This window comes from Ursus arctos, unplaced genomic scaffold (genome assembly GCF_023065955.2).
Source record: "Ursus arctos isolate Adak ecotype North America unplaced genomic scaffold, UrsArc2.0 scaffold_22, whole genome shotgun sequence".
Taxonomy (NCBI): domain Eukaryota; kingdom Metazoa; phylum Chordata; class Mammalia; order Carnivora; family Ursidae; genus Ursus; species Ursus arctos.
Genome location: NW_026622897.1, coordinates 32,868,812 through 32,891,393, shown reverse-complemented (window position 1 = coordinate 32,891,393; position 22,582 = coordinate 32,868,812). Strand labels below are relative to the sequence as shown.

The 22,582-nt window shown below is 37.1% G+C and overlaps 1 protein-coding gene across 1 annotated transcript in view; it reads right to left on the bottom strand.

Moving 5' to 3' along the window:
* Positions 1 to 22,582, bottom strand: part of HEPHL1 (hephaestin like 1) — an 85,421-nt gene that overhangs the window by 1,239 nt on the left and 61,600 nt on the right. Inside the window, exons 15-18 of the mRNA XM_026505337.4 lie at positions 19,938 to 20,044; positions 7,668 to 7,890; positions 6,248 to 6,387; positions 258 to 420 (exon numbers count right to left, since the gene is read on the bottom strand). Of these exons, the coding sequence (XP_026361122.2) occupies positions 258 to 420; positions 6,248 to 6,387; positions 7,668 to 7,890; positions 19,938 to 20,044 (633 nt within the window). The remainder of the gene's footprint in view (positions 1 to 257; positions 421 to 6,247; positions 6,388 to 7,667; positions 7,891 to 19,937; positions 20,045 to 22,582) is intronic.

Here is a 22,582-nt window from a genome sequence, read left to right as displayed (position 1 = left end):
ATGATCCATCTGAAGCAATCTAGCCTCTAGAATGTTTGCTCAGATCCCCACACTGTTAACCATTACCTCCTACTGCTGTCACTGAGCCCTGTACTCTGCACTCTATGTTGGCATGTATCATATTCTATTTTAGTTATTATTTATATGTCTGTCTCTCTTACTTGACTCTGAGCCCTTGGGGGCTCTCGAGCCCCTTATTTGCAGGGCCTAGAAGAAACCTGGTGTTATCATCCATCATCACTGACAGAGAACAGTACCTATGTTCCGAAGGACTGTGTACGTTGTCTCCATGCCAGCATGGATGTGGTCAGACACATGACAGTGTAACAGCCATGTCCCTGGGTGATCTGCAAACAGCTCAATGGTTTGGAATGTCCCAGGAAAGAGATCATACACATCTTCTCGGTAAGATTTATCTATCTGCAGAAAGAAGGTAATAAAGATAAGAGCAGAAATCAATAAAATTGAAAATAGAAAAATAATAGAGATGAATCAAAGAAAGCAAAAGCTGATTCTTTGAACAGGTCAATAAGATTGATAAACCTCGTGGTAACCATCCTCCACAATGGCCCCCAATGACCCCTGCCTCCTGCTATTCATAACCTTCATAGTCCCCTTCCACATTGTATGAGAGTTGGTCTATGAGACCAATAGCATATGGAAGAAGTGATGGCATTCTACTTCCAAAAGACTTAGATTCTCTCTTGCTCTCTTCTCTTGTATCACTCACCCTGGGGGAAGTCAGATCCCATGCTATACCCATGTAGTGAAAAACTGAAGCTTTCAGTCAATAGCCCTGTGAGTGAGTTTGGATGTGGATTCTCCAGTCCCAGTCAAACCTGAGGACGGCAGCTCCAGCTGACATCTTGATTATAGCCTCATGAGAAATGCTGAGTCAGAACTAACTAGCTAAACTACTCCCAGATTTCTGACCCAGAAAAATTGTGAGTTAGTATTTGTTGTTTTAGGCCACTAAGTTTTGGAGTAATTTGTTATAAAAACAATAAATAACTAATAGAAACCCCTAGACAAACAGATCAAGAAAAAAAAAAAGACACAAATTACAAATATTAGGAATGAAAGAGGGGACATCACTAAGACCTTATAGACATTGAAAAGGATAATAAAGGAATATTATGAATAACTGTCTGTGAATTCTACAACTTAGATGGTATGGATAAATTCCTTAAGATGAAAACTACCTAAGATCATTATTAAAGAAACTGCAATTACATTAAGACTTTCCAATAAATTAAAACTCCAGGTCCAGATGACTTCATTAGCAAATTCTACCAACATTTAAAGAAGAAATAATACCAATACTAAACAAACCCTGCCAGAAAATAGAAGAGGACAGACCACTCCCAACTCATTTTATAAAGCCAGCATTATCCTGATACCTAATACTTTACCAGCATATTACCTTAATACTTTATGAGAAGAGAAAGCTACAACAAATATCCTTCATGAACATAAATGTAAAATCCTTTAAAAAATACTAGAAAATTGAGTCCAGCAATATATAAAAAGGATAATGCATTGTGACAAAGAATGATTGATCCTGAGATTGAAAACTGGTCCAATATTTGAAAATCAATCTATGTAAATCACCAATATACTAAAGAAAATCATCCACAAACTGAAGAAGAAAAATGTGATCATCTCAAGAGATGCAGAAAAAGCATTTGATAGAATTTAACATCTATTCATGAGAAAAAAAATCAGCAAACTAAAAATAGAAACTTCTTCCACTTATTAATAGGAACTACAAAAAACCTACAGCTAACTTTATATTCAGTGATGAACAACTGAGCACATCCCCCCCAAGACTACTGCAAGGATATTCCCTTTCACCATTCAGATTCAACATTATACTAGAGGTCCTAGCCTGTGCAATAAGGCAAGAAAAGAAATAAAAGGCATACAGATTGAATAAAGAAATAAAACCAACTCAATTCACAGAAAAGAAGATTGTCAATGTAGGAAACATCACCCCAAAATCTACAAAAAAGCTACTATAACTATTTAACAAAGTTATAGCATTCAAGGTCAATTATACAAAATCAATTATATTTCTATATATTGGCAATGAACAATTAGAAATTGAAATAAAGACAATACAACTTACACTATCACCAAAACCTATGATATTACTTAGGTAATAATCCAACAAAATATATGCAAGATCTGTATGCTGAGATGGAAAAACATTCCATGCTCATGGATTGGAATAATAAACATTGTTAAAATGTCTATGCTACTGAGAGCAATCTAGACATTTAATGTAATCCCTATCAAAATACCATTGACATTTTTCACAGAGCTGGAATAAACAATCCTAAAATTTGTATGGAACCAGAAAAGACCCTGAATTGCCAGGGGAATGTTGAAAAAGAAAACCAAAGCTGGGGGCCCACACAATGCCTGACTTCAAGCTATATTACAAAGCTGTGATCATCAAGACAGCATGGTACTGGCACAAAAATAGACACATAGATCAATGGAACAGAATAGAAAGCCCAGAAATGGACCCTCAACTGTATGGTCAACTAATCTTTGACAAAGCAGGAAAGAATATCCAATGGAAAAAAGACAGTCTCTTCAATAAATAGTGCTGGTAAAACTGGACAGCCACATGCAGAAGAATGAGACTGGACCATTCTCTTATACCATACACAAAGATAAACTCAAAATGGATGAAAGACCTAAATGTGAGACAGGAATCCTAGAGGAGAACACAGGCAGTAACCTCTTTGACCTTGGCCACAGCAACTTCTTGCAAGACGTGTCTCTAAAGGCAAGGGAAACAAAGGCAAAAATGAACTATCAAGACTTCATCAAGATAAAAAGCTTCTGCACAGCAAAGGAAACAGTCAACAAAACTAAAAGGCAACCTACAGAATGGGAGAAGATATTTACAAATGACATAACAGATAAAGGGCTGGTATCCAAGATCTATAAAGAACTTATCAAACTCCACACCCAAAAAGCAAATAATCCAGTCAAGAAATGGGCAGAAGACACGAAGAGTCACTTCCTTGAAGAAGACATACAAATGGCCAACAGACACATGAAGAAATGCTCCATATTACTTATCATCAGGGAAATTCAAATTAAAACCACAATGAGATACTTCCTTACACCAGTTAGAATGGCTAAAATTAACAAGACAGGGAACAACAAATGTTGGCAAGAATGTGGAGAAAGGGGAACACTTACATTGTTGGTGGGAAAGCAAGGGGCATTTATCCCAAAGATACAAATGTAGTGAAAAGAAGGGGCACCTGTACCCCAATGTTCATAGAGAAATGTCCACAATAGCCAAACCGTGGAAGGAACTGAGATGTCCTTCAACAGATGAATGGATAAAGAAGATGTGGTTCATATATATATACAGTGGAATATTACTCAGCCATCAAAAAATGAAATCTTACAATTTGCAATGACATGGATGGAACTAGAGGGTATTATGCTAAGTGAAATAAGTCAATGAGAGAAAGGCAGTTATGATTTCACTCATATGTGGAATTTAAGAAACAAAACAGAGAATCATAGGGGAAGAGAGGGGAAAAATAAGACAAAATCAGAGAGGGAGACAAACCATGAGAGACTCTTAACACTAGGAAACAAACTGAGGGTTGCTGGAGGGGAGAAGGGTGGGGGGATGGGGTAACTGGGTGATGGACATTAAGATCTAGAATAGCTAAAACAATCACCACCAGATTTTAAGACTTACTATCACATTAAAGTAATCAAGACAGGATGGTATTCAAGAAAGGACAGATACATAGATCAATATAACAGAACAGACATCCCAGAAATGGACCCACATATATACGATCGATATGATTTTGACACAATGGGAGTAAGGGTAGCCTTTTCAATAATGGTGATGGAATGACTGCATCCATATGCAAAAAATGGATGTTAAATTAAGTTAAAATGGATCAGAGGCCTAAATTAACACGTAAAGCTGTAAAACAGCTCAAAGAAAATCCTTGTGATCTTGAGTTAGGCTAAGATTTCTCAGATATGACACCAAAAGCATGATGCATAAAACAAAAAAATCATAAACTGTAGGTCATCAGAATGAAGATTTTCTGTTCTTTGAAAGATAACATTAAGGGAATAAAAGATAAGCCACAGACTGGGAGCAAATATTTGCAATCATGTAGCTGGTAAAGTATTTGAATGTAGAAAGCCCTCAAACTCAACAATATGGAAATGAACAACAAATTTTAAAATGGGCATAAAATTTGGACACTTCACCAAGATTTACAGATGGCAGATGGTAAACAAGCACATGAAAAGATACTCAATATCATTAGCCATTCGGAAAATGTAAATAAAAAACAATGAGGTACCATGACATACTTAATAGGGTGGCAAAGAAAAAATGAAATAAAAATGGAAGATACCAAGTGTTGATGTGGGTATGGACCAAGTGATGTTCTCATACCTTTCTGGTGGGAATGCAAAAGGGTACTGCCTCTGTGGAAAATATTTTGGCAGTTCTTATGAAGTTACATATACACTTATCACATGGTCTGGCAATGCAACTCCTAGGCATTTTCTCAAGGGAAATGAAAACGTACGTTCACAGGAAAATATGTACACAAATATTTACAAAGACTTTATTTGTAATAACCAAAACCCAGAAAGAACCCAAATGCCCCTTAATGGGAAAATGGAATAGCAAACTGCAATGCATTCACACACTGGAACACTACTCAACAATCGAGTGGAACAAAGTACTGACAAACACAAGATGCACGCAATTCAAATGCCTATGCTAAGTGACACAAGCCAGTTTCAAAATGCTGTAGATGGTATGATTCCATGTATACGACATTTCAGGAAAGGCAAAGCTACAGAGACAGAAAATAATATCAATGGTTGCCAAAGGTTAAGCATGAAGAAGTAGCTGATTCTAGAAAGTGCAACAAGAACATTTGAGGGAGTGATGGAGATGTTAATCCGTATTGATTACAAATTAACATGCTTCCCCAAACAGAACTGTACGCTAAACAGAGGGACTTTTACTCAATATCAATTGTACTTAAAGTTTATATAATATGTATACAAAATAATTGCATAGGTGTATCGAACAATTTTTATAGTTTTATTAAATTTTATAAATTTTTAATTTATTTTAAAGATACTAAAAAAGCCAAGTTCTGAAAAGCAGCATAGCCATTTAATATGTAAAACTGTAATCATTGTAGGCTAATACTTGGCATCTTAAACTATGTTGAATAAATACACAGGGTGGAAATATTAGGCATTTTATTAAAGTTACTATTTATTGCTGTGTAACTGGAAAAGGACCAGCGCAGATACTTCCACAGATTAGATGTAATTATTCTTTTCTATTCTTTTTCCTTATAGACTTCACTAAACACTTGGGATGATGGCCTATTTATTTATTTATGAAGACTAGATTTATTTGGGAGAGAGCACAAGCAGGGGGAGGTGCAGAGGGAGAAGGAGAGGAAGAAGCAGACTCCCCCTGAGCACAGAACCCGAAGCAGGGCTCGATATCAGGACCCCAAGATTGTGACCTGACCTGAAGTCAGACACTTAACTGACTGAGCTACCCAAGCACCCCCAGGATGATGGCCTATTTAGACCTTATCCCTGGGATTCTGATTCCTCAGAACTGGGGTGGGGCCTGGCAATCTGTTTCTTAAACAGCTCCCTGGATGATTCTATACAGCCAGTGCCACCGAGATGGAACAGCTCGATGCTAGACAGGCAGGCCACACATGGTCCAGCCAGCTCAGTAGGGCAAAAAAAGAAAAAGAAAAAAAGCAAGATAAAGCTTTGGAGCCCAAGCCAGAGCTTGAAGTATCTCCTTTACTGGGTAGCTGGATAGGACTATTCTGTTAGCTAATGACATAGAAAAGAAAGGAAATAGAAGGAAAGTAAAAGAAAAGGGGAAGGTTAAGGAAAAGGAACAAAGCACTACAGGTGCTTTCATATATAGTACTAACAGCATAATCCAGAGTGGTAAAAGTTATCCCCATACAACTGATAAGAAAACTCTCATCTCAGGCTTGGAGATTTTCTCACAAGCACAGCAAAACATACATGCATATTAACAAATACCTACCAGGGGAAAGGTATAATCACATTGTTCTGTTTCATCTTCTAATATGAACCTCACAAGCCATCTTTTTTCACAGTGAACATACATTGAACCTTTTAGTTCAAAAAGTTTTCCCCAAAGCATATTCCTTGTGCTTACTTTGAAAAGAAAGCTCTCAGCATGATAGTGGATGGTATGAATGTCCACTTCACTTCCTATTCCCAGCAGATACCAGTTTGTCATTGTAGCTTCATTCATGATAAGGCCATGGAGATTCCCAAAAATCTTTCCATTGATAGCTAAGAAGGTGAAAAGAAAATAGTCTTTGATTAGTCATCATTACTTAATCTGGTTTTAGAAATGGTTCAAGATCTTAAGGTTACCAATCTTTTCATCTGCCAGATAAATATGTAACCATCTTACTCATACCAATGTCCCCACCATTCTAGACCCAAAATCCAGGTCACTAAGAAATCCTTATAAAAAAGAGCCAGAAAAGAGAAGTCACAGTTTATTTTTTAAAAGCTACATCGTGGGTACCAATGTGTGTTGTCTGTCTGCTTGCTGGTTTGGCACATTCTGTTTATGGAGTGGGTTACAGGCTCATTTCAGAAGCAGCTATTATTTATACGATTCTATAGATGAGTGAACTAAAGCACAGAGAATCAAGGTCGTAGAAGTCAAAAGTGAATGAATTAGAAGCTATTCCCTTAATACTTCCCTGAGATCTAGTTTGGGGCAAGTTCCTAAGGTTGGGTTTGGCTGAACTGCCAAAAGAAGGAAAGCTTCACATGGGCTGAGCCCATGCTGTCACAATGACCAAAGCAAACTCAAGCTGGGTTGACATGATGGGGACTCTCACCCTACCTTCTACTAACTTTTTATTCCGTGCATCACGCCGCAACAAATAAGTTACATTTATTAAAAATAGAGAGCATACTAAGAAACTTTGGGGAAATGGAAGCGAATTAGTAGCTGAATCAGAAATCAGCCTACATATTCTAATCAGTGTTAACATTAATTAACTTGTGAACTTGGGCAAGGCCTATCTTTTTGTATATTTTGGTGAGAAGTAGATTTTGGTGAGAGAGTATGGATGTGTCAATTAGAACATATTACTCCCACTTAAAAAAAAAACTACCTTAAATTACATAGAATTTAAAAATAGCATAGACACATTAAAACAGAAAATTGGTGATGGTATTTCATGTCCCAGAATCAGTTAAACCAGGCCTTTAAATTTGATTAGCTAGATATTATGATGTATTCTTATAAAAATATATGCATAAGTGATAATTCATTTTTTAAGAATTACTTTACAGTCTTATAGTTTAGGGATCCCAGACTTCAGAGATAGATCTCCCTACACAATTGAACCAAAGTTGCCCTGGATCTTGCTGGCAGCCAACCAATGGCTTAGTTCATTCCCTCTACAGGAAAGTTTTAGAGGACTTTCTTTAGTCCAGGTGCCCCTGGGAATGGGGAAGGGTTCAGAGAAGGAGGCTGGGGACCTCCTACAGTTATAGGAATTTCTATGAGCTTATATCAACAAGAGTCTTCTTTTTAACCTCTGATATACCATGCATTTTGTTGCTCTCTTCAAAATCGTCAGTGCGCTTAAAATGTCGTGGATCTTTATTGAGATATTTCTTAATATTGTCATCCAGATACCAGGATTCATTCTCATTAAATACCAAAAACAAGAGAACAAATTCATAATCAACGTCGCTTCTTCTTCCCTTCTCATTCAACACTCCTTCTCTGCAAATAATCAGAGGACCCATCAAACCGCTATATGTGTCCTGAAAGAAAAATAAACTGAATTAGAAGAGCCTTTAAATAATTTAACAATAAAGATTAAGTGCTTGTAAGAAAGTCATTGAGAAAAGACTGTTGACTACAAAATAATAATTTTTTTAAAGATTTATTTATTTGTGAAGGGAGGGACAGGGGACGAGGAGGAGAGAGAATCTCAAGCAGACTCCATGCTGAATGTGGAGCCCCATGTGGGGTTCAATCTCATGACTCTGATATCACAACCTGAGCGGAAACCAAGAGTCAGCCATTTAACTGACTGTGCACCCAGGCCCCTACCACAAAATAATTATTAAGAAGCCCTGAAGATGTAGGAGTGTTCCTAAAAATGAGCTATAGCAACCTCTTTGAGGGCTGAATCGGTGTCCCACCCTCATCACTGAGTCAGAAATTGAGAGTTCAGGAGAAGGAAAGGTTTTGAGGGAAATAATAAAACCCACTTTAAAAACGCTCAGCAGATTGAACTGTTGCTGGAAGCACATCCAGATAGAGTATCTAAATAGGCAATTGGGAATGTGGGAGTTTTCCTTCAAAAGGAAGCTTAGGGCTGAATAATTTGACATGGAGTTCATCCAAATAGTTGGTAGTTTCAGTTAATATGTTTGGAGTGTGCTTTCTTTCCTGAGACCAGATAGCAATGGTAATGCCTTTAAAAATGATAGACTTCACACATCAAAAACCATGATATAAATTACATTGAAATATATTTTCATTTTATGATTATCTATTTACATATCCTCTTTTGCTTCCTGATATCTTGTAAGTTCTAAATTTGGTAACTGAAACATTGGGATTTTGGGTTTTTTAACCCATACTTTATTTTTTTAAAGTTTTTATTTTTTAATTTAAATTCAATTAGTCAATATATAGTACATCATTAGTTTTAGATATAGTGTTCAATGATTCATCAGTTGCATTTAACACCCAGTGCTCATCACATCACATGCCCTCTTTAGTGCCTATCACAAAGTTACCCCATCTTACCACCCATCCCCCCTTCTGCAACCCTCAGTTTGTTTCACAGAGTCAATAGTCTCTCATGGTTTGTCTCCCTTTCTGATTTCTTCTCATTCAGTTTTCCCTCCCCTCCCCTATGCTCCTCTGTGCTATTTCTTATATTCCACATATGAGTGAAACAATATAATTGTCTTTCTCTGATTGACTTATTTCACTTAGCATAATACCCTCTAGTTCCATCCATGTTGATGTAAATGGTAAGATCTCATTTTTTGATGGCTGAGTAATATTCCATTGTATATGTATGAACCACATCTTCTTTATCCATTCATCTGTTGAAGGACATCTCAGTTCCTTCCACAGTTTGGCTATTGTGGACATGCCTCTATGAACACTGGGGTGCATATGGCCCTTCTTTTCACTACATTTGTATCTTTAGGATAAATGCCCCTTCTTTTCACTATGTTAACCCATACTTTAGATCGAGGGTTGGCAAACTTTTTTTTTGTAAAGCACCAGACGGTAAATACTCTTTTTACTTTTTTGGCCATACTGTTTCTATCACAACTACTGTTTACAAAGAAACAATAGAATCCACATGGAGTCACTTATGCTAAGTCCAGATCACCAAACTGAGACTTAATACCTAACTTAATTACAGTTTCAACCTCTCCCAGGAGTAGAATCTTAATCTGGAGTTACCTGGTCATCATCGCCAGTAAGGTAATCTGCCTCTTAGACCTCTGCCATCCCCTAAAGAAGATGACCTTGCCACAAACAATCCATTTTTCACTAGTAACTTCCTTATCCCATCCCCTTTTGCCTATGAAAGTCTTTTATTTTCTGCAGCTCTTTGGAGCTCTATTCTATCTGGTAGGTGGGATGCTGCTTGATTCATGAGTTATTGAATAAAGCCTGTAAGGACTTTAAAATGTACTCAGTTGAGTTTTATTTTTTAAGAGAATTGGTAGCAGTGATGGAATCCAAAGAACACTCTTGATGGCTTCAGGAACAATGAGAGACACAGGCAAGATACCTGCAGACCCTCTGAATTTTCTTTCTTGCCATTTCTGTGGGCTGTAAGTTTTTCTTCAAATTCCAAAGAGTTGAGCTTGCCACCTTCTGGCACATCTGCTTATTTTATGTCTTAGAACTACAGTCCCAGAAGCTATAAATACTACCAAAATGGCAAAATCTAACTAAAGACAACCTAGAATTACAATGGCCATTGGGGAACATTCCAACAGGCAAGATCATTTATTTAAGAAGTGCACTTACAAACAAGGGTTTCCAAATCAAGCAAGCACAATGGGATACCTATTCTAATTGGTATGTAAAAGCTTCCAAAAGGCTTTAAGATTCCAAAACAACTTCATTAAAAGTTTCCTTGAGCAAGGCTAATGAAAAATTAAAGGTGCAAAAGGTATCTAAAACAATACCTAGGCCTTCTTCATTACAACCTCCTAGGGGTCCATCATCAAAATACTGGCCCAGAAATTGATGTTTTGTTTGTTATCAACTGGAACATAAGGAGAAAGACTGTCCTCAAAGGTTTTGTGCAAATTCTTCAATATCAACTCAGATGCCCCTATGTCTACCAACAAAGGAGAGCCCCCACTATGGAGTCCCCCAGAGTTGATAAGACTTTGATGGATTTTCTGGCAAACTGCTATGTTATTCCCTTAAAAAGCCCAGGGGAAACTAAAATTAAAATGAATGAAAAACCTGGCCAAATTCTAATAGATAGTGGAGACTGCAGAATGGATCCTGAGAAAACTGGCAAAAGCCAGAAAAGGGTAAGAATTCTTACCGAGAGTCAGCTCTCCTGAACCTCTGTCTGCAGTGTCCAGTCAAGAGAGGAAAATAAAACTTCACCTTGTCCTTTCCTTTCCAAATCCATACCTGTTGGTTATTGGTTATTTCTCTCCCAGGGATAGCTATTGCCTTCTTGCTTGCCTTGTTTTATGTCTTAAGAACTTGACTTGGCTTTCTGCCTGCCTGGGACACACAGGTTGCCATTTCTTTCTGTGGCTATCTTTGGGTGTGACTCTGGGTCTTGGGAAAGTAGTATCCTTTGTACCCTCTTCAGGGACTGCTTTTATATAGAAGGGGGGGTTCAATACTGCCAGAAATATTTTCCTGGCTGAAAAGTGAGAAGATATTTACAATAATTTTTTAAGTAGTTCCGTCGCCAGTAGTTGCCCAGATTGGAAGATGATAATCAGACCTGATAGAAACTTTTTTTAGATCTCCTTCCCCAAGCAAAAGTGAAACTATGTATCCAGAGGGAAAAAAACATCTCAAGCATTTGTAGAAGGATTTACTAAAACATTCCAGAGACAAACAGTTCTAAATCCACAGAAATCTTTTTTCATCTTAGTTGGAAATCCTCTACTGAGATATATTTTTTAAAAAAAATCAAATTGAAAATAATGGGGTTAGGTGGGTACATCAGCCCATGGTATCATTTAGGCTGCAACCCAATTCTCTGAGGAATTAAAGCAACTACCCTTATTTCACAAATCTTGACAAAACCAAAAATGCAGCTCTAGAAGCAATTCAAAATCCACCTATTCTATTTACCGATTTCCAAAACCTCACCTATTTATTGCAAAAGGCTTGTAGATAAATATAAAAATTCTGGTCTTAGGAAGCAAATGTCTTTTTGGAAGGATTTGTGTTCTTTCCCTGTGCCTTTGAGGTTGTAAATATTCTACCTGGTCTTCTCCAGGAACTCTTATCTAGCCATCTCTCTGAAATACAAACTTCATGGAGGTAATTCTTATCAGAAGAAAAACAAGTGGGTGGGGAGTTTCTTTGGAACTTGGGCAAATGAAAAATTGTGTCTTTCCACAAATATCAATAAAAAGCTTTGACCATCTTAATAGGTAACCTTAACTTCTTCCATCTACCAGAAACACAATTTGGATCTAACTTCTTTTATAACTAGTGGATTTTGTATTACTGTGCTTGATTCATGGCAAAATTTTAGAACAGAATCTATAAGATCTCCATTTATATCTGCGTGTGTGTGTGTGTGTGCATGTGCGTGCACACACGCGTGGATGTGTGTGTTATAGGTGTGTGATATTTTCTACCTGGGGATGGTATTGCCAAAATGAATTTGTAAAAGAGCTCTGTTTAATTGACTTAAAGAAAATTAAGTACTTATATGAATTAAGTATTTATAAAATTCTCGAAAATATAATAGAAACTAACACAATTGTTTTTTGGGTTCATGTGATCTGGAAAAATATTCAGTATTAAAGCTAATTTAAGTTTGATGGCTTAATTAAAATGTATGTGTCTTTAGAATTATTAACATTAAATAATGCAGATCTATAACTTTTATTCTACCTGTGTTTATGAAATAAGTCCACTGTTAAAAATTTTGTCAGCAAGAAAAATAACTTGTATGATGAAATTTACTTAAGTATTCTAAACGTAATTGTTGAAAACAAGTGAATTAAATAGATGTAACTGAACTTAGAGTTTTTAGGGGAACTTTTTTTAATGTTTGAAGTTTTTGTTTAAATTCTGGTTAGTTAACATATAGTGTAATATTATTTCAGGGGCAGAATTCAGTGATTCATCACTTACATATAACAGCCAGTTCTCATCACAACAAGTGCCCTCCTTAATACCCATCACCTATTTAGCCCATTTTCTCTGCTCCCCTCCATCAACCCTCAGTTTGTTCCCTACAGTTAAGAGTCAGCCATGGTTTGCTTCCCTCTCTCTCTTATTTTCCCTTTCCCCTATGTTCATTTGTTTCTTAAATTCCACATATGAGTGAAATCATAGGCATTTGTCTTTCTCTACCTTATTTCCCTTGGCATAATGCTCTTTTGCTCCAAGCACATCATTATAAATGATGAGATCTCATTCTTTTTGATGGCTGAGTAATATTCCATTGTATATATATATACCACATCTTCTTTATCCATTGATCAGTCAATGGACACTTGGGCTCTTTCCATAGTTTGGCTATTGTTGATCAGGCTGCTACAAACATCGGGGTGCAGGCACCCCTTTGAATGTGTATTTTTATATCTTTTATATAAATACCTAGTAGTGCAATTGCTAGATCATAGGGTAGTTCTATTTTTAACTTTTTGAGGAGCCTCCATACTGTTTTCCAGAGTGGCTGTACCAGTTTGCATTCCCAACAACAGTGCAAGAGGGTTCCCCTCTTCCTCATCCTTGCCAACATCTGTGGTTTCCTGTGTTGTTAATTTTAGCCTTTCTGACAGGTGTGAGGTTGTATCTCATCATGGCTTTGATTTGCATTTCCCTGATGATGAGTGATGTTGAGTATCTTTTCATGTGTCTGTTGGCCATCTATATGTCTTCTCCGGAAAAATGTCTGTTCATGTCTTCTGACCATTTCTTAACTGTATTATTTGTCTTTCGGTGTTGAGATGGGTAAGTTTTTATACATTTTGGATACTAACTCTTTATCAGAAACATCAATTTGCAAGCATCTTCTCCCATTCCATAGTTGCCTTTTAGTTTTGTTGATTGTTTCCTTTGCTTTTTTAAAAAAAGGTTTTGTTCATTTACTGATGTATTGATTGATTGATTGATTGATTGGGGGGAGGGGCAGAGGGAGAGAGAGAGAATCTCAAGCAGACTCTGCAATGAGTGTGGAGCCTGATGGGGGACTTGATCTCACAACCCTGAGATCATGACCTGAGCCAAAATCAAGAGTCAGATGTTTCAACAACCAAGCTACCCAGGCACCCCCAGAAGCTTTTTATCTTGATGAAATCCCAATAGTTCATTTTTGCCTTTGTTTCTCTTGTCTCCAGAGACCTGTCTAGTAAGAAGTTGCTACAGGTGATGTCAAAGAGGTTGCTGCCTATGTTCTCTAGGATTTTGATGGTTTCCTGTCTCACATTTAGGTCTTTTGTCCATTTTGAATTTATTTTTGTGTATGATATAAGAAAGTGGTCCAGTTTCATTCTTTTTCATGTTGCTGTTTTACCAACACCATTTGTTGAGGAGACTGTCTTTTTTTCCACTGGATAGTCTTTCCATTTTTGTCAAAGATTAGTTGATCATATAGTTTTGGGTCAATTTCTGGATTTTTTATTCTGTTCCATTCATCTAAGTCCAGTATCTTTATGACCATTAGTTTGAATTCTTTATTAGGCATATTGCTTATCTCCATTTCATTTAGTTCTTTTGCTGTGATTGTGTCTTATTCTTTCATTTGGCATAATTCCTCTGTCTCTTCATTTTGTCTAACTCTCTGTGTTTGTTTCTATGTATTAGAGAGGTCAACCACATCGCCTGCTCTTGAAAGTGGTGGCCTTTGCAGAAGAGGCCCTGTAGCACATTGCTCTCTGGTCACCAGAATCAGGTGATACAGGGGTGTCTCCTATGTGGGTTGTGTGTCCTGTATTGTTGTGGCAGAAATGTGTTTACCTTCAGAGCAGTGAGCTGCAAGGTTCTGCTTTGCCTGCTATGGATGCACTGGGCAGGGTTTGGTCCCTGTGCTGTTGAGGGGCCTACCTGAGGCTGCCATGGGCTCATAGGTGGACAAGATCAGTATGTTACCCTGACAGCAAAACCAGACAAAGACACTATAAAAACTAAACAAAACAAAAGCCAAAACTACATACCAAAATCTCTGATGAACATAGATACAAAAATCCTTAACAACATATTAGCAAATAGAATTCAACATTACAATTAAAATCATTCCACACAATCTAGTGGGATGCAAGGGTAGTTCAATATTTGCAAATCAATCAATGTGATACATCATATTACAAGAGAAAGGATAAAAACCATGTGATCATCTCAATAGATGCAGAAAAAGCATTTGATAAGACACAACATTTATTTATGATAAAAACTCTCAATAAAGTGAGTTTAGATGGAACACATTTCCATATAATAAGGTTGTATATGAAAAACCCACAAATAATGTCATCTTCCATGGTGAAAACCTGGAATGTGTATTTTTATAACCTAACATAAGGAACAAGACAACAAAAAAATCCACTCTCACCATTTCTATTCAACATAATATCAGAAGCCTTGGCCATAGCAACAAAATGAGAAAAAATAAATAAATAAAAGGCATCTAAATTGGTAAGGAAGAAGTAAAATTGTCACTATTTGCAGATGACATGATGCTGCATATAGGAAACCCTGAAGACTCCACCAAAGAGAATTATTAGAACTGATGAATCAATTCAGTAAAGTTGCAGAAAAAAATTAATATAAGGAAACTGTTGCATTTCTATACACTAATAATGAAGTAATAGAAAGAGAAATTAAGAAAATAATTCCATTTACAAGTGCACCAAAAAGAGCAAAATATTTAGGAATAAACTTAACCAAGGATGTGTAAGACCTGTACTCTGAAAACTATAAAACATTGATGAAAGAAACCAAGGACGACACAAACAAGCAGAAGATATTCCATGCTCATGGATTAGAAGAACAAATATTGTTAAAAATGTCCGTACTACCCAAAGGAATCTACAGATTCAATGCAATCTCTACCAAAATACCAATAGCATTTTTTGCAGAACTAGTACAAATAACACTAAAATCTGTATGCAACCACAAAAGACTACAAATTATCAAAGCGATGTTGAGAAAGAACAAAACTGTAGATAACACAATCTCAGATTTCATGATATACTACAAAGCTGTCGTAATCAAAATAGTATGATACTGGCACAGAAATAGACACATAGGGGGCGCCTGGGTGGCACAGCGGTTAAGTGTCTGCCTTCGGCTCAGGGCGTGATCCCGGCGTTATGGGATCGAGCCCCACATCAAGCTCTTCTGCTATGAGCCTGCTTCTTTCTCTCCCACTCCCCCTGCTTGTGTTCCCTCTCTTGCTGGCTGTCTCTATCTCTGTCAAATAAATAAATAAAATCTTTAAAAAAAAAAAGAAAGAAAGAAATAGACACATAGATCAATAGAACAGAATAGAGAGACTAGAAATAAACCTATGATTATATGGTCAATTAACCTATGACAAAGGAGGCAAGAATATACAATGGGGAAAAGACAGTCTCTTCAATAAATGGAGCTGGGGAAACTGAACAACTACACGCAAAAGAATAAAACTGGGACACATTCTTATACTGTACACAAAAATGAACTGAAATGGATTAAAGACCTAAATGTGAGATCTAAACCCATAAAAATCCTTGAAGACAGCACAGGCAGTACTATCTCCGACATCAGCCATAGCAACATTTTTCTAGGTATATGTCCTCAGGCAAGGGGAGCAAAAGCAAAAAATAAACAATTGGAATTATACCAAAATAAAAAGCTTTTGCACAATGAATGAAACCAGCAAGGAAATGAAAAGGTAACCTGCTGAATGGGAGAAGATATTTTCAAATGATTTTTTAATAAGGGGTTAATATTAAAAATGTATGTGGAACTTATACAACTCAACACCGAAAAGCAAGTAATCAAATTTAAAAATGAGCAGAGGATTTGAGTAGACATTTTTCCAAAGAAGATTCACAGATGGACTGCAGACACATGAACAGATGCTCAACATCACTAGTCACCCGGGAAATGCAAATCAAAACCACGATGAGATATCACCTTACCACTGTCAGAAGGGCTAGAATCAAAAAGATAAGAAATAACAGGTGTTGGTGAGGATGTGGAGAAAAAGGAACCCTCTTGCCCTGTTGGTAGGAATGTAAATTGGTGCAGCCACTGTGGAAAACAGTAAGGAGGTTCCTCAAAATTGAAAATAGAAATGCCATATGATCCAGTAATTCCACTACTATGTATCAAAAAGATATATATAACCCGATGTTTTTGTATCATATTCATGATAGTCAAGATGTGAAAGCAACCCAAGTGTCCATTTATAGATGAATGGATAAAGAAGTTATATATATATAAATATAACAAATAAGCAAACAAACAAAACCAAGACCCTTAAATACAGAGAACTGGTAGTTGTCAGAGAGGCAGTGGGTGGGGGATGGGTAAGATAGATAAAGGAGATTATGAGGCACAAACTTCCAGTTATACAATAAATAAATCTAGGAGATGAAAAATATAGCATAGGAAATATTGTCAATAATATTGTAATTATGTTGTAGGGTGACAGAGAGTGACTACTACTCATTGTGGTGAGCATTGAGTGATAGGTAGAATTGTTGAGTCAATATGTTGTACCCCTATAACTAATAGTATGTTAATTATACTTTTAAAAAAAGGGCACTGGTATGAAGTTAGAATTTGATTTCCTTTCTGTTAAAAAGACAGTTTTCTTGGATTGTTGGTTTGCTCTTGGTAAAAGATAATAACAGTTGTGTGTGTGTGTGTGTGTGTGTGTGTGTGTGTGTGTGTGTTTTACCTTCTAAGTAATCTGCCTAGAAAACCAAGATTCTGTCTTACCAAAATAATTTTCTGCATTTCATGTTGTCTTTATCAAGTCTTTGATTACTTAAAAGAACTGAGTCTTCTCTACTAAAAGAGCTAAGATTTTTTTTAGAACAATTTAGCATTCTGTATTTGCCTTGTGAAGTCTTGTCACTATGGTTAAATGGATAACTACTTACTATTTCACAGAGACCTATTATACTGTTTGGCCAAGTGTTTTTAAACCTTTTGATATTTTTGAGAAACTTCCCCCAAATCAAATTCTAAATGAAGTCTTTTTGGCCTTGAACCAACTTTGGGGTATTTTAAGAGGGTCCCTGGCAAATTTCAAAAGATTTGTTCTCGGGGCTCCTGGGTGGCTCAGTTGGTTGAGTATCTGACTGTTGGTTTTGGCTCAGGTTGTGATAGCAGGGTCATGAGACTGAGCCCTGCATTGGGCTGCACACTCGGTGAGGAGTCTGCTTGGGATTCTCCCTCTGCCTCTCCTAGCTTTCTCTCAAATAAATAAATAAATCTTAAAAAAAAAAAAAAGATTTGTTCTCTCTCGTTATTAAAAGAGAGATGTTAAACTAATTAAGTGTATTTGATATGCTAAATTACATGGGAAACATTGTGAAATAAGAAGTAATATTAAGCCTTCTTTACATTATATTTGTATAGATATAAATGTTCTAGAAATTGTATAAAATTCCTAGAAATTTGATATATCCTAATATCACATTATCGGTCGTAATTCCAATTATTTTAAAATGTCGTATGTTACAGAAATAACCAAATTTCCTTGTGAATTCCATGATAATGAACTCTCATTAGATCTTTAACCACGGGCAATGTTGATGTTTTTTATTATTCACAGAGAGTTATTATTTTACTCATATTTTTGTAAGAATGAGACTTATGGGAAGGGCCTTATCAAGTGCTCCTGACCACTGATACTTTTGTAAAACCAAATTTTGAGTACCTCTCAAAGCTGAAGAAGGCTCTGCCTGTCATCTGGTCCTGTACAAACATTGGAGATTTCCAAATTAAATTGACTAGGGAGAGAAATAGCCTACATTGAGGTAGACTTCTTCCATCCAAGATACCACATCAAAGCTTCATATTTTCACTAAACATGAAACCCTTCCTTCTTCCCTTTCTTTCCTTTACTCTGGCATTGGTCTGAAAAGATAACACCATCATCCATATCTCCTAAGCCCTTGCTAGGAGGGGGTAACATTCAGACTGCTGAATTTGACATCAAAAACTCCCGTCCGTGATGCTCAAGACCCTGTGGTCCTCCCTCTGACCAATTTTTCTTCTATTCTTAATTGACCCCCCCCCCATACCACCACTTAGGAGTCACTTACAAAGTCCAACTTTTATCGTCAGAATATCCACGTCTTGTTTTTACCTTTCTCCAATTATAACTGTACTTTGTTCAGGTAAACACAATGCCTATGCAAATCATAGCACATTTGCACCCCTACATTCTTATGATTATCTGAATCAGATCTGCCCCAATCTCAAAAAGATCTCGATAGCAGTACCCATCTTTCCAAGGCCAAAGTTGTTCTGGATCATAGGATAGCCTTTTATTATCTTTTAGCTGAACAATGAGGTGTTTGTGCTGTGGCCAACACCACTTGCACCTGGATAGCATTTCTGGGGAAGGTGAAACTCAGATACACAAAACCACTGAATAAGCCACTTGGCTTTAGAAGTGACTCCTTCAACCTGGTCTTTCTTTGACTTATTTGATTTTGATTGGTTTGCCTTGGGGATCATGGCTCCAAAGTGCACACCAGAAAGTGGGGATTATTCTGCTTATAATCATCACAGTAGTCTCCCTGGTGCACTGTATTCCTTCAAAAGCTTGAAATGTATGTTCATAGCTGTTAAGTGAGCAAATGATCTTGCTAAGACTGGAACATCAGAAAAAGAATGAAGAGAATGACCAACTTAAGAAATGTGAAGCTGAAGTTGTGACCCACGAATACCACAGAGGTTCAACAAAAAGCATCATGACCTGTGAATACCACACAGACGATCAACAAAAATTGGGAGAGCGTCAAAGCAATAACTGGGAGAGGTGCTGATGCCTTAAATTTTGATCACATCTCTCAGTCAAGATGAGAGTCTGATCAAAAGGGAGGAATTGTTAAAAAAAAAAAAGAAAAAAGACAATAGGTCCAAAATGGAGTTACTGTGCTAAGTGACCAAACCAAGACTTACTTCCTAGGTTAACTACACTTTCAGTCTCTCCAAGGAATGCAATCTTAAGCTAGTCCATCACTATAACTAGTGAGGTAATCTGCCTGACAGAGTCCTGCTGTCCCTTAAAGGAAGGTGACCTTGCCATAAACAATCCATTCTTTGCTAGTAACTTCCTTGTTTTGCCCCCTTTTGCCTACTATACGCATTTGTACAGCTCTGCAGAGAGCCTTTCTATGTGCTAGATGTGAAGCTGCCCAAACCACGAATTTTTTAATAAAACCAATGAGATCTTTAAAATTTACTCAGCTGAATTGTGTTTTCTTAATACCACTCAACTCAACTATAGCCAACGTTAACAAATGTGCATGGCTCTAGTTGAAATCCCTCCCTGCTCTCAACCATTACACCCTTCACATATAATCATCAGAGTGGTGATAACTTGAATCATCCATTTAAAGCCACATTACTTGAAGCATTTTGGTTGCTCTCTCAGTCTTACCTTCACAAAGTTTACCGTTGAATAGTAAACCCAAGGAATACAGTTTGGGTCATTTGGTCCTGGACCAGACCTTCTAGGGACATTCCACCTGTAGGTGTTTATTTCTCCTGAAACAAATGAGAAGAAATAGAAAGAATTTACTAGTGTTACCTTTGTTTCAGATGTTTTACCTGAAGAAATAACAAACAGATCTTTATATATTTTGGTGAATGTTTATTGCTGGGGAGAATTACTTATGCATTAGAAATATTCCAATTAAACTTACATCTTGATTTTCTGAATTTGCAAAATGGCAGTGTTTTCATTCCAGACTACAGCTTTCTTTCTAATTTGACCTTTCTATTATCAACTGATGTTTACCCAAGACATGAAGACTTACTGTATTCCTCACTATTTTTTCTCCTCGAATTTCGTATCTCCCTCCCAAGAGCTAGGCTTCAGCACGCTTGAGTTACTGTGAGACTCAGCCTTGATTTCTGATTGAATCGCCAAGGAGCTCTGCAAACTCTTACTGCTGAGGTCTCACCTCAAACCAAGGAAATTAAACTATCTAGAGTCTAGGACTAGGGCATCAGTATTTTTTTAGGCTTCTCAGGCAATTCTAATGTGCAGGCCGGTGACATCTAGTTAGAACCAGAGAGAATCAGACTTAGTTCCAAATCTCAACCCTATTACTTCCTATTTATCTAACTTTCGACAAACTACTTAACTTCAGTGATCTTTAGTCTCCTTACTTGTAAAGTGGGTTAGTCATCCCACTTTTCAGATTGCTGTGAAGATTAAACAAAATAAAGTAGCTAGGTTAGTGCCTCACATTGAAGGCAGTTAATGAATGTTCCTTTGTATGTACACTAATAAGGAACGAATGCCAGGTGCCACGTCTATGCATTCCTGGTGGCTGACCCAGAGCCTTGCAGAGGCGTCACGAATAAACGCACATAAATTAGCAAGATAATCCCATTGTAAAAATCTCACATAAAAGCCACATTTAAATTGTTATCTCCTTTTGAACTGTCTAGGTCCCGTCCCTACCCCGTCAGGACACACAGCCTATAGCTGAACGCAAGCCGCAAGGCAAAACAAAAATGATGCTTGCATGTAACTGCTCCATATTTGCTCATACACCAGTAGGTTAGCAATATAACCTTAGGTCTAGTTTCCACTACCTTTCATTATAGCCCCTCTGCCTTGTTAATTGCAAGATAAACTGCTCAGTGCAAGTGGCTAAAGGGTGGTATTGTTAAAGTTGGAATGATCCATTATTCACCCCAGTGGGGAGCACAGCTCTGAACAAAAGAAGATGCTCAGTATATGCATGCTGAGTGATGGCGTGAAAAAGAAGAAGGAAAAGGAGAAGAAGAAATTTGAGAGGGATTGCTTTGCTTATCTCATGCATGCCTGAATTAACCATTCTTCTCCAACTTGTCTGGATTTTGTGCACAAAATTAGTTTCTTGCTCCTACCCCCAGTCTCTGGGATCTCCCAAGCCTTTCAATCTTGTCAGACAGAGACCCTTGTGGGGATTCTCTCCCTCTGAGTTCCAGTGAGATAAAAGCTCCTTACCACATTCTAATCATTCTTCCCTCTACCCCATTACCCCATCAAGGACCCTTAGAAGGCCAGTCAGCACTGAAGAGCTATGTCCCTTGCCAGTCCTCACCATCAGGGCACAGCAGTCTGTGAGGGCTCACCCCAGCTGGCGCATAGCCCTGTCAGAGCCCTTCCCTATGCCTGATTAGCACCTTTCTTCCTCCCTCCTGAGTTACTTTTCACCATCAAAAATGAATAACTTTAACTGCTCTTTTCACCCAATTAAAACCATTTCCCTCTTCATAAAAGCAAGACATCCAATACAGAAAATGTAGAAAGTACAATGTAAAGAACTAGAAAGGAGCATCACCCTAACTATTAGTTAAAATACTACCCTGAAAATATAACCATTATTAACATTTTGGCTTATTTCCTTTTTAACCTTTGTTCTATATTTGTGTTTTTCTTAACATGATACCACAAGTTTTTTTCCATGTCATTAAAACCTTCTTAAATATCATTTAAAGGCGGTGTAATAGTTCATTGTAGGATATTCCAAAGTGTGTTTAAGTATCTCCCTATAGATAGACATTTAGAATGTTCATGAGAGATTTCTTGAAGCAGCAAAACACAGGTTTCTGAATTAGGGGTAGGGTGGAGTGTGGAGTGGCAAGAGAGGTTGGAATCATGACCAGTGAAGATTTCTTTTCCTCAACCCCTTCCTTGTAGGAATACCCTGCTAACTTTTTCTAGTGATGCATTACATTGTTTTCTTTTCTTCCTTCTATGCATCTTTAAATTTTTAAAAGTTTATATGACCTTTATTTCAATTACTATAGTATTTAGTATTATACACACACACACACACACACACACACACACACATCAGAAGTAAAATGGAATATAATTCCCCTGTAATTACACCTATGATTGCTCTCAATTTCATAACTGAAGGTCACAGAGGATCTTGACATTTACTACAACCACATTTCAGCTGTGTAAATGTTATGGGAAGCTCTTTAAATTATGAGATCTTCTCTCCCCTCAATGAATATTTTAAAACCCAGCTGGAGTTCCACCTCTTTTATAAAGCTTTCCCTAATTACTCCTTTCTC